This window comes from Ahaetulla prasina, chromosome 6 (assembly GCF_028640845.1).
Source record: "Ahaetulla prasina isolate Xishuangbanna chromosome 6, ASM2864084v1, whole genome shotgun sequence".
Taxonomy (NCBI): Eukaryota; Metazoa; Chordata; class Lepidosauria; order Squamata; family Colubridae; genus Ahaetulla; species Ahaetulla prasina.
Window position 1 is genome coordinate 112,164,576 of NC_080544.1, and position 12,985 is coordinate 112,177,560.

General features: G+C 45.6%; 1 protein-coding gene across 1 annotated transcript in view; it reads right to left on the reverse strand.

Moving 5' to 3' along the window:
• Positions 1–3,367: 3,367 nt before the first annotated feature.
• The window catches only part of MASP1 (MBL associated serine protease 1), a 102,136-nt gene continuing 92,518 nt past the window's right edge, over positions 3,368–12,985 (reverse strand). The window contains exons 14-17 of the mRNA XM_058187888.1: positions 11,449–11,634; positions 8,352–8,419; positions 4,191–4,290; positions 3,368–3,722 (exon numbers count right to left, since the gene is read on the reverse strand). Coding sequence (XP_058043871.1) covers positions 3,532–3,722; positions 4,191–4,290; positions 8,352–8,419; positions 11,449–11,634 — 545 coding nt within the window. The 3' untranslated portion in view covers positions 3,368–3,531. The remainder of the gene's footprint in view (positions 3,723–4,190; positions 4,291–8,351; positions 8,420–11,448; positions 11,635–12,985) is intronic.

Sequence of the window (12,985 nt, forward strand, 5' to 3'; positions counted from 1 at the left end):
TAGTAAACATTCTGACTGGCCCAGCCCCCATCTATTCTCTTCCTCCCAAGTCCCAGCTGATCGGGAGGAAATGGGGATTTTGCAGTAACCTTCCCCTGGATTGGGGAGGGAATGGAGATTTTACAGTATCCTTTCTCTGCTATGCCCACCAAGCCATGCCACGTCCACCAAGCTACACCCACAGAACCGGTAGTAAAAAAAATTTGAAACCTACTACTGCTCGAGATGTTATAATTGCTCCAACACTGGAAGTTTTAAAGAAGAGATTGGACAGCCATTTGTTTGAAATGGTTTCCTGCCTTGAAAGGGTTTCCTGCCTGAGCTGGGGGTTGGACTAGAAGGCCTCCGTGGTCCCTTGCAACTCTTCTCTTCTCTTCTCTTCTCTTCTCTTCTCTTCTCTTCTCTTCTCTTCTCTTCATTCCAATATTTATTCTATTCTATTCCATTCCATTCCATTCCATTCCATTCCATTCCATTCCATTCCATTCCATTCCATTCCATTCCATTCCATTAATTTGACTATTCTATTCTATTCTATTCTATTCTATTCTATTCTATTCTATTCTATTCTATATTTCCTATCCTATCCTATCCTTTTCTTGCCGCGTTTGCTAAGTGAATCACTGCCGTTGTTAAATTAGTGACATGGTTGTTAAGTGAATCTGGTTTCCCCATTGACGTTGCCCATCGGAAGGTCGCAAAAGGGACCCTGGGACACTGCGACCGTCATAAATATGAGTCACTTGCCAAGTATCCGAATGCAAATCGCATGAGCAGGGGGATGCTGCAGCGGTCATAAGTGTGAAAAATGGCCTTAAGTCATTTTTTTCAGTGCCCGTTGTAACCTTGAATGGTCACTAAGCAAACTATTGTAAATCGAGGACTACCTGTATAATGTCTTCCGGATAAGTGGGATGTTCCAAGGATTTTTGGGATTTCTGGAGGTTGGAATCCAAAGTGAGGCTCAAAAGAGTGAATGGCAAGACTTCATGATCTTTAGAGGTGTCAATCCAGGGGTGAAATGCTCCCGGTTCGCACCGGCTCGCCAGATTAGGTAGCGATGGCAGCTGTTGGTTCGGAGGACTGGTAGCAAAAATCCCTGGCCCCGCCCCCCCTGCCTCTGCTGAGCCGCACCATCAGCAGAGTTTTTTTTTTTACTTTTAAAAGTTTTTCTTCAGCTGGAGCATGCCTTTAAAAGTAAAAAAAAAAAACCTCTGATGATCGCGGGGCTGAGCAGAGATCATCGAAACTCTTTAAAAGTTTTTTTTTTTAAAAAAACCCTCTTCAGCCAAAGGGAAAAAAAAACAAGAAAAAAAAGAGGTGATCCCAGAGGAGTTTCCTGATCCTCACAGGCTTTTAAACTCACTTTTTAACAGCCGCCACTTACAAGAGCCCCCACCCATGCCCAGCCAATGCCCCCTCCTCACTTATCTATAATTACTGCTCCTTTCGGGCTGGCAACGCCAAGCTTTCTTCAGCTACTGAAGAAGAAGAAAAAAGCTTGCTTTGACTTCCTGCTTTGCTGAATGAGGAACTCCGGGATTTGAAGTCGTGGTGGCTCAGGCTGTAATTATTAAACACAGCTGCCTGCAATTACTGCAGGCTCGAATCCCACCAGGCCCGAGGTTGACTAGCCTTCCATCCTTTATAAGGTAGGTAAAATGAGGACCCAGATTGTTGGGGGGGCAATAAGTTGACTTTGTAAATATACAAATAGAATGAGACTATTGCCTTACACACTCTAAGCTGCCCTGAGTCTTCGGAGAAGGGCGGGATATAAATGTAAATAAAAAAAAAAAGTCCACAATAAAATAATAAAATAAAATAATAAAATAAAATACTTGTGCAGCTTTCTGAGATTTGGTGTGTTTCTGTAGTGTTTCACTCTAATTACACAAACACACAAAATCTCACAAAGCTGTATGTGGCAGTGTGTGTGTGTGAGTGAGTCGGTTGTGTTGTGTGTGTGTAAAGTGTGAAAGTGTGAGGTTCCTGCTTGTTGTAGGGGCCATTTTGGGTGAAGTGCAGCTGCTTTTACGTTGTGTGTGAGTCAGTTGTATTGTGTTGTGTGTGTGTAAAAGTTGGTTTTTGGTACCTCTTATTGTTTTGTATACCTTATTTATTATTTTTATTATTTATTGTTATTGGCCACGCCCACCCAGTCATCTGACCACCAAGCCACGCCCACCAATTAAGCCACGCCCACAGAACCGGTAGGAAAAAATTTTAGATTTTACCCCTGTGTCAATCTGTCAGTCTGAGATGTTGACAGCTTCTGACCGGTAACCAGCAGAGTTTTGTGACCAAGTCCCAGGTCTTTCATGGGCCCAGTTAGGGGTTCACAAGCCCCCAGGAGTATATTTCTCCTGAGATTTCCCTGAGTTCTCATTACTCCATCCTTTCCCAAGGATGAGCCATGGCTGCAGAAATCCTCTGGTTTTTATTAAAAAAATTCACATTTCTACCCTTAGATCGGTTTAGCTTTGGGTCCTTGCGACAGCTGGATCCTGGCTTGGATCAGATCTTCTTGACCTCCCCAAGAGAGGAAGAAAGAAAGAAAGAGAGGAAGAGGAGATGAAGGAAGGAAGGAGAAAGAAAGAAAGGAAGGAAGGAAGGAAGGAAGAAAGGAAGGAAGGAAGGATGGATATGGGTTTGAGATGAAGGGAGAGAGGAAGAAAAGAAGGAAGGGAAGGAAGGAAGGAAAACAAAGGAGGGAGTGGGAGAAAGGAAGGTGAGAGGGAGAAGGAATGGAGGGAGAGGGAGGTAGGAAAGAGTTGGGAATGAGGAGAAGGAGGAAGGAAGGAAGAAAAGCAGAGAGAGAGGGAGAGGGAGGGAAGGAAGAAAGGACATGAGAGGAAGGAAGGAAAGCACAGAGAGAGGGAGTGGGAGAGGGAGGGAGGGAGAGAAGGAAGGAAGGAGAGAAGGAAGGAAGGAAAGAAGGAAGGAAGGAAAGGAAGGAAGGAAGGAAAACAAAGGAGGGAGTGGAAGAGGAAGAGAGGGTGGGAAGGAAGGAAGGAAAAAAGGAAGGAAGGAAAGGAAAGGAAGGAAGGAAAGGAAAGGAAGGGAGGAAGGAAAAGAGGGAAGGAAGGAAAACAAAGGAGGGAGTGGGAGAGAGAGAGAGGGAGGGAGGAAGGAAGGAAGGAAGGAAGGAAAAGGAAGAAAGGAAAAGAAGGAAGGAAAGAAAACAAAGGAGGGAGTTGGAGAGAGAGAGAGGAAGGAAGGAAGGAAGGAAAAGGAAGAAAGGAAAAGAAGGAAGGAAAGAAAACAAAGGAGGGAGTTGGAGAGAGAGAGAGGAAGGAAGGAAGGAAGGAAAAGGAAGAAAGGAAAGAAGGAGGGAAGGAAAACAAAGGAGGGAGTTGGAGAGAGAGAGAGGAAGGAAGGAAGGAAGGAAAGAAGGAAGGAAAACGGAGTGGGAGAGGGAGAGAGGGAGGGAAGGAAGGAAAACAAGGAAGGAAGGAAAACAAAGGAGGGAGGGGGAGAGAGGGAGGGAAGGAAGGAAGGAAGGAAGGAAAGCTCTCCAGAGGTGTGGCTTCAGTCGTCCATCTCAGCCACCTGCCTTATCCAAGGGACGGACAAGAGGACGTTCGAATAGACTCCATAGCGGTTTTGCAAGCCGCATCCGTCGCCCCATGACACGGATCCTAGGAGTTGCCACTGGCCACTCCGGTTGCTCCAAGCCACCATGGGGCCCCCCGAGTCCCCACTGCAGGCGTCTTTTCCCCCTGAGAGCGAGAGAGCGAGTGTTAAATGAAAGCCAGTTGCCCAGTGTCCAAATTTTGATCACGTGCAAGGGGTCGTAAGAGTGATCAACCATCATAAATCCCCTTTTTCGGTGCTGTTGTAACTTCGAACAGTCACTAAACGAACGGCTGTAAGTCAAGGACTCTCCATATCAGTGGTCACCAACCTGTGGTTCGTGGACCACTGGTGGTCCGCAGAAAAATTATTTGCATTTTTTATATTGCACTAAATACGATTTATCTTTCAAAAAATTCATAATAGTGGTCCTCGGGATTTAAAATTTTGAATTTAGTGGTCCCTGAGGTCTGAAAGGTTGGAGACCCCTGCCCCATATCCTACCAGCTGTTTGCTCTGACCCAGAGTCTGGGCCTCTCTAGGGCCCACCGAATAGATGCTGGGGGACCTCACGTGCTTCTGGGGTAACCCTTTTCCCCCCAATATCCATTTACCTTCTTCTTCTCCGGCGCAAATCATATCCGTCGTGACAATTTTCTGCAACTCGGAATAGGCTTCCTTGCATACTTCATGGTCAATTAGGGGAATTTCAATCTGCAGGACAAAAAAACCAGAACCAACAGCTGATTTTTGTCTGGGGAATTCTGGGCACCTCTTTTTTTTTAAAAAAAATATTTTTTATTTAGTTGTACCTTGATAAAGGTATCTTTTCTTTTATGTACACTGAGAGCATATGCACCAAGACAAATTCCTTATGTGTCCAATCATACTTGGCCAATAAAAAAAAATAATTCTATTCTATTCTATTTTGATACACAATCTGACAAACACACAACATATAACATCTAAATATTTCCTATTTCTAAACAGCATTTCTTAGTGGTCTTCTTTCGCTTTTATACCTTTCCCCCCCATATCACATTTGTTATTTTATTTTCTTTCTTGTCCCCTTTTCTTTATTTACATTAAATTGTCTTATACAAGTAGCTTTACTTTTCTAGATTCTTATGTATTTATTATTTACATATTGTACATTTCTCATACATTCTGTACATTCCGATTTCGCCCTTTTATTTTTCCCCCCCTTTATTTCTAGGGAAAGTTTTAGAGTGCACCGAAATAGACAAGTTAACAAAAGAAATTAAAGAGAAAGAAGAGACAGATTATTATACGTGTGGAAGTTTTAGTATATATGAAGTGTTAATACCACTTTATAAGGCCTTGGTAAGGCCACACTTGGAATATTGCATTCAGTTTTGGTCGCCACGATGTAAAAAAGATATTGAGACTCTAGAAAGAGTGCAGAGAAGAGCAACAAAGATGATTAGGGGACTGGAGGCTAAAACATATGAAGAATGGTTGCAGGAACTGGGTATGTCTAGTTTAATGAAAAGAAGGACTAGGGGAGACATGATAGCAGTGTTCCAATATCTCAGGGGTTGCCACAGAGAAGTGGGAGTCAAGCTATTCTCCAAAGCACCTGAGGGTAGAACAAGAAGCAATGGGTGGAAACTGATCAAGGAGAGAAGCAACCTAGAACTAAGGAGAAATTTCCTGACAGTTAGAACAATTAATCAGTGGAACGACTTGCCTGCAGAAGTTGTGAATGCTTCAACACTGGAAATTTTTAAGAAAATGTTGGATAGCCATTTGTCTGAAATGATGTAGGGTTTCCTGCCTGGGCAGGGGGTTGGACTAGAAGACCTCCAAGGTCCCTTCCAATTCTGATATTATTATTATATAATCTGGAATAAATGGTAGGAATGGCTTGAGTCTAGAAACAGAAGTCCACACCTCTTAAGCTGGCCCTGTTCAAGAAACACGGTTCTAAAGGCCTGAAAAATCAGGGTTTCAAGGAACACCCCCAACGACATAAAGCTCTGAGACTTGAGGTTCCTCAAAATTCCAATTTATTAGAGATGTCATGTTGGCACAGCTGGGAAAACCCGAAATTGAAAGCTTCCAGGTTTTCCACACCCAGCTGACAGTTCACAGCCCTGCCCGACACCCACAAGTTCATCACATTGTCCAATCAACTCTTCACACTCAATTGAATACAGTCTTCATCAGACGCAGGCAAAAGTCCTTGAATACGCAATGTTGTTATGACTAACTTTCTACTGCTCCAACAACAACCCCCTCCCAAGTGGCCAAGATTGGAGACCCCTGAACTAGATGACCTACAAGGTCCCTTACAACTCTGTTAACCTGTAAATCTGTACAATCTGAATTTGAGGTAAGAACAGACAAGAACAACTGCAATTAACAAATGTGATCCTTCCCAGCAGAGCAAGAGGGAGTGAGTTACCCTAGAGCAGCATTTCACAAACTCAAGTCACTTCAAAGTGGATGGACTTCAACTCCCAGAATTCCCCAGCCCATCCAGCCGATGGAAGCCAACATAGCTTACTCTCTTGTAATCCCTTCCTCTGCAATCTCTCCACTTTATGGCTGGGAATCCGCTCTCTGCCAACCGTCCGGTTGGCACATGCAGTAAAAGTAAAAAAAACTCCTGGGACATTTTTTTTTTACCAAGGGTATAATTTTTCTGAAAGATCCATATAGGTACAGACTGAAGAAGTGGACAATCAACTAAATATGAGCTAGCAGTCAAAAAAGCCAACACAATCCTAAACTGCATTAATAGAGGGATTCAATCAAATCAAGGGAGGTACTAATACCACTCTATAAAGCTTTAGTAAGACCACACCTAGAGTACTGCATCCAGTTTTGGTCACCACACTATAAAAAAGATGTTGAGACTCTAGAAAAAGTGCAGAGAAGAGCAACCAGGATGATGAGGGGACTGGAGGCTAAAACCTACGATGAACGGTTGCAGGAACTGGGCCTGGCTGGTCTAGTCAAAAGAAGGACCAGGGGAGACAGGATAGCATCTTCCAATATTTGAGGAGTGCCACAGAGATGAGGAAGGGGGTCAAGCTGTTTTCCAAAGCACCTGAAAGTCAGACAAGGAACAACGGATGGAAACTGACCAAGGAGAGATTCAACCTGGAAATCAGGAGAAATTTCCTGACAGTGAGAACAATCAACCAGTGGAACAGAAGTTTCCCTCAGAAGTTGTAGGAGCTTCATCACCAGAAGCTTTCAAGAAGTGACTGGACTTCCCTTGGTCAGAAATGGTGTAGGGTCTCCTGCTTGGGCAGGGAGGGGTTGGACTAGATGACCCAAAAGGTCCCTTCTAGCTCTGTTATTCTATATTCAGTGGAACAGAAGTTTCCCTCAGAAGTTGTAGGAGCTTCATCACCAGAAGCTTTCAAGAAGAGACCGGACACCCATCAGTCAGAAATGTCTATGGAGATTCTCGGTCATCCAGGCCCTGGTTTTCCCAAAGGTGCTTTTTCAAGAGGCAACTGGACTTTCTCGTTTTTCTTTGATCCTTCCCTTCCCCACCATCCAGTCAGAGCTGAAGAAGCTTCTTGGATGAGAAGTGAAATGTCTTCCAAGAAAATCCAGTTGTCTCTTAAACAAAAAAAAAAAGCACCTTTGGACAACCGTGACCTGGATGATGGAGAATTTCCAGAGACGAGTAGAGGTGTGTTTATAAGTCAGCCTTGAGAGTCTGTCTTTGTCTGACTAATGAAATGAGTCCAGTGAAACATTTGTTCAATCGCCATCATTCAACCTTCAGACAATCTTCCGACATCCAGCTCTGCCTGGATGATTGACAATCAATTGGGCCTCTGTGGCTCAGACTGGTAAGACAGTCCGTTATTAACAGCAGCTGCTTGCAATTACTGCAGGTTCAAGTCCCACCAGGCCCAAGGTTGACTCAGCCTTCCATCCTTTATCAGGTAGGTAAAATGAGGACCCAGATTGTTGGGGGGGCAATAAGTTGACTTTGTATAGAAATATACAAATAGGATGAAGACTATTGCTTGACATAGTTTAAGCCGCCCTGAGTCTTCGGAGAAGGGCGGGATATAAATGCAAATAATAAAAAAAAATCTTCATCGACATACTCTTCTCAACGATTTCCAAATGTGGTTATTTTCACTTTAAACTGGGACTTCCACGCCTTGGACCCTGCATCGGAAGAGCGCCAGGTTGGAGATGGCGGTTTGAAGGGGGTGAGGTGAGACCCCTGTTGCCTTGGCTGATGCCCAGTGGTGGGATTCAGCCAGTTCGCACCTATTCGGGGGAACCGGTTGTTGGAAGAAATCTTATTTTGCTTTTTCCCACTTTACAGGGCTAATCCTGTAAGGAAAGCAACATTCTGGTGGTATTTCTAGCCTAATCTTTATTGCCCTGCTTACAGAAACCGCCTCTCTGGTTAACCCTTATTACATTGTAACAGCTAAGGCGAAGCACTCATAGATGTGAGTGACGTTAAGTTGGCCATACCCACACAGTCACATGACCACCGAGCCACGCCTACCCAGCTGGTCATTAGGGCAGAGAACCGGTTGTTAAATTATTTGACTCCCACCACTGCTGATGCCTCTAAGAGCCCCCCTCCCCCAAGTAGAGTCGGCTGCTGCAATCCTAACAACCTTGGAGACCCCAGATTAGGGGAAAGGGTTATTATCAAGGAAGGATATTGAGGAGTGAGTCCTTGGTGGGGTCCCTTTCCCTCCCACTGAGAGACCCATGAATGCATCGATAGATCGCAAGATCGACGTGAGCTGCTACGTCACCTCCATCAAGGCATCTGGGAGACGTTGCAGCAACCGTTTCCCCCATCCGCTGACGATGACGGTGGCACCTGGGGGGAAGGCAAAGAGACAAGAGGTATGACAGGCGGTCCTCGACTTATGACCAGAATGGAGGCCAAAATTTCCATCGCTAAGCGAGACACTCATTAAGTGAGTCTTGCCCCATCTTGCGACCTTCCTTGCCGCAGTTGCTAAGGGAATCGTTGGAGTTGTTAGTAATATGGTTGTTAAGTGAATCTGGCTTCGCCCTTGGCTTTCCTTGTCAGAAGGTCACAAAAGGGGATCACGTGATCATGACCATCTAATCTCCATCCATCCATCCATCCATCCACCCATCCAAACACCCCTCCACCTATCCATCCATCTGTTGTGTCTGCACCCCCCGAGCCGGGCCTCCTGTCAGAAAGTGACTTGGAAAGTGAGGGGGAAGGGCCGTCAGGACTTACCTCGGGAGCACCGGCTTCCCTGGCTCAGCTCCAGGAGCCAGAGGCAGGCCAGGTGGAGGAGATAACGAGGCCTCTGTCCCCTGACTCTTTCCCTCCCCAGACTCTTTCCCTCCCCAGACTCAGCTGATGGCAATCAGGCCTGGCTGGACCCTAGGTTTCATAGGCAGGAGAGGCGGGAACAACAGAAGCAGGGGTGGGGCAGGCCTAGGAGGTGCTGAGTCATGGAGCCACACCCCACAGGATATAAAAGCAGCAAGGGCTGCTATACCACTTCGTGGCGAGCAAATCAACTGCTTAGAGGGAGAGAACTAGAGCTGAAGTACTGTTTGTTCCTGATTTCCTGGTTGACTCATCGACATCAAGAGAGATAACAGAGACACTTGGCAGGCTCTCGCTAGTTTGCTGCCAAAGCTAATAGTTGCCAGCTAATTAAGTCATCGCTCGTGTCTTCCAGACTGAGTAGGGGGACAGAACACCATCCATCCATCCATCCATCCATCCATCCACCCGTCCGTCCATCTATCCATCCATCTGTCCATTCATTTATCTGTCCATCCACCCACCCACCCACCCATCCATCCACCCATCCACCCACCCATCCATCCATCCATCCACCTACCCACTCACCCACCCACCCGTCCGTCCGTCCGTCCATCCGTCCGTCCATCCATCCACCCACCCACCCATCCATCCATCCATCCATCCATCCGTCCATCCATCCATCCATCCACCCACCCACCCATCCATCTGTCCACCCATCTATCCATTTATTTGTCCATCCATCCACCTATCCATCCATCCATCCGTCCATCCGTCCATCCATCCGTCCATCCATCCGTCCATCCATCCGTCCATCCATCCATCTCTCCATCTGTCCATCCACCCACCTGTCCGTCCATCTGTCCACCCACCCACCCACCCACCCACCCATCTCTCCATCCGTCCATTCATCCATCCATCCATCCACCCACCCACCCATCCGTCCATCCATCCATCCGTCCATCCATCCATCCATCCATCCACCCACCCACCCATCCATCCATCTGTCCATCCATCTATCCATTTATTTGTCCATCCATCCACCTATCCATCCACCTATCCATCCACCTATCCATCCATCCATCCATCCGCCCATCATCTATCCATCCGTCCATCCATCCATCCATCTTCCATCTGTCCATCCACCCACCTGTCCGTCATCTGTCCACCCACCCACCCATCCATCCGCCCATTCATCCGTCCATTCATCCATCCATCCATCCATCCATCCATCCATCCATCCATCCATCCACCCATCTGTCCGTCCGTCCATCTGTCCACCCACACACCCACCCATCCATCTGTCCACCCATCTATCCACCCATCCATCCATCCATCCATCTATCCATCCATCCACCCATCCATCTGTCCACCCATCTATCCATCCATCCACCCATCTATCCATCCATCCATCCATCTATCCACCCATCCTTGGTCCTTGGTGCTCCATGAGCTGGGTGGTTTTCTCGCAGACATTTCATGACCCAACTAGGTAATATCGTCAGCGCTAGATAGCAGTAAGGTTTGTGCTATTTGCTATTGTGCATAAACAGGGAGCAAACCCCCTTCCTTTTAGTACTGATGATGTTCTCTAGTTGGGTCATTTAATGTCTGCAAGAAAACAACCAAGCAGCACCAAGAGCCCTACAGTTATTGTCCTCCTCCTCCTCCTCCTCCTCCTCCTCCTCCTCCTCCTCCTCCTCCTCCTCCTCCTCCTCCTCCTCCTCCTCCCAAACCCTTCTCCCTTCTAGCCCTGATGAGGTTACCTAATTGGGTCATAAAATGTTTTCAAGGAAACCACCCAGCTCGAAGTCTGTAGAGATTCTCCATCACCGAGGTCCTGGCTGTCCCAAAGGGTTTTTTTTTCAAGAGGCAACTGGACGTTCTTGTTTTTTCTTTTGAAGACATTTTGCTTCTCATCCCAGAAGCTTCTTCAGTTCTGACTGGATGTTGGAGAATGCAAGGATTGATACTCCTTGCAGACAAAGCTGCTCGTTGCATCCTTTTAGGAGCCTACAGGAACCCTTTGGACCACTCAGGGGACTTGAAGACACAGATAAACCACCAAGTGGCCTCAATGACCTTCTAAAAGGAATGCAAATGACCAGCTTTGTCTGCAAGGAGTATAAATCCTTCCGTTCTTCACCATCCAGTCAGAGCTGAAGAAGCTTCTTGGATGAGAAGCAAAACATCTTCAAAGAAAAAACAAGAAAGTCCAGTTGCCTCTTCAAAAAACATCTTTGGGAGCAACCTCAGACCCCATTGTCCTCCTCCTCCTCCTCCTCCTCCTCCTCCTCCTCCTCCTCCTCCTCCTCCTCCTCCTCCTCCTCCTCCTCCTCCTCCTCCCAAACCTTCCTCCCTTCTAGCACTGATGACGTCACCTATTTGGGTCATGAAACGTCTCCAACGAAACCACCCAGCTTGGAGAGCAGCAAGGACCCGGGAACCTTGAACTGGGTTCACAAGATTGCAAGAAACCCGATTGGCCATTTGCAAAGATTAGGTCAGTATTTTCTCAGAGGCGGCCGCTTTAAGAGAGGCGTGGACTTCAACTCCCAGAATTCCCCAGCCAGCCAGGCTACCCCTATCCTCACCTTTCTGGTGCGATCCATCTGGGAAGCAAATAGGCATCACGTAGTTGTTCAGGGTTGCTTCGCCGGAGAGTTCGACCACGGCGATGTCGTACTCAAAGGTGGCCGCCTTGTAGGAAGGGTGGATGTGGATGGACTGAGGTTGGAGAGTTTGCTCCGTGTCGTCCGGCCTTTGAGTTTGGTGCTTCCCTGTTGGAATTAGAATTAGAGTTGGAAAGGACCTTGGAGGTCTTCTAGTCCAGGGGTCCTCCAACCGTGGTCCCTTTAAGACTTGTGGACTTCAACTCCCAGAGTTCCTCAGCCAGCTTTGCTTACTCTCTTGTAATCCCTTCCTCTGCAATCTTTCCACTTTGGCAGGTAAGAGAAACAGACATGTCTGCCTGAGGAATTCTGGGAGTTGAAGTCCACAAGTCTTAAAGGGACCACGGTTGGAGGACCCCTGTTCTAGTCCAAACCCCCTCCTGCTCAGGCAGGAAACCCTATCCGATTTCAGACAACTGGTTGTCCGGTTTCTTCTTAAAAACTTCCAGTGTTGGAGCATTGACAACTTGGGAGTGGGTGGAAGACGAATAGCAGAAGAATAGAGTCAGAAGGGACTCTTGGAGGTCATCTAGTCCAACCCCTCCTCCCCCTGCTCCAGCAGGAAATCCAATACCATTTCAGACCAGTGGCGGGCCAGCCTCTTCTTAAAAGCCTCCAGTGATGAGGCACCCACAACTTCTAGTGGCAAGTCGTTCCACTGGTTAATTGTCCTCGCTGTCAGGAAATCTCTCCTTTGTTCTAGATCGGATCTCTCATGGTTGTTAAGTGAATCTGGCTCCCCTCCCTCGACTTTGCTCATTAGAAGCCCCTCGGAAACGGGGATCACGTGACCCCAGGTCCTTTCAGCTGTCGTACATAAGTGCCAGATACCAAGCACCCCAATTTTGATCCTAAGGATGCTGAGATGGTTAGAACTGCGAGGTTGCCAGTGACTTTCTTTTTTTTAAAAAAAAAATGTTTTATTTATGTATTTTTTTTTACTAAATATAAAAAAATCAATGTTTTAAATGAACAGTGTGTTGTCTGAGTACAGTTAATTTTGGAAATAGTAATAATAATAGTAACAGTATTCCTAACATTTTGAGAATTAGTAATAATAGGAACAATAGTATTCATAACATAATAATAACCAAATAATAATAATAATAATAATAATAATAAAAATAATAATAATAATAATAATATTTGCAATTTCAATGAACCTTCCTTGTCTGAGTACAGTTAATTTTGGAAATAGTAATAATAATAGTAACAGTATTCCTAACATTTTGAGAAATAGTAATAATAGGAACAATAGTATTCATAACATAATAATAACCAAATAATAATAATAATAATAATAATAATAATAATAATAATAATAATAATAATAATAATATTTGCAATTTCAATGAACCTTCCTTGTCTGAGTACAGTTAATTTTGGAAATAGTAATAATAATAGTAACAGTATTCCTAACATTTTGAGAAATAGTAATAATAGGAACAATAGTATTCAT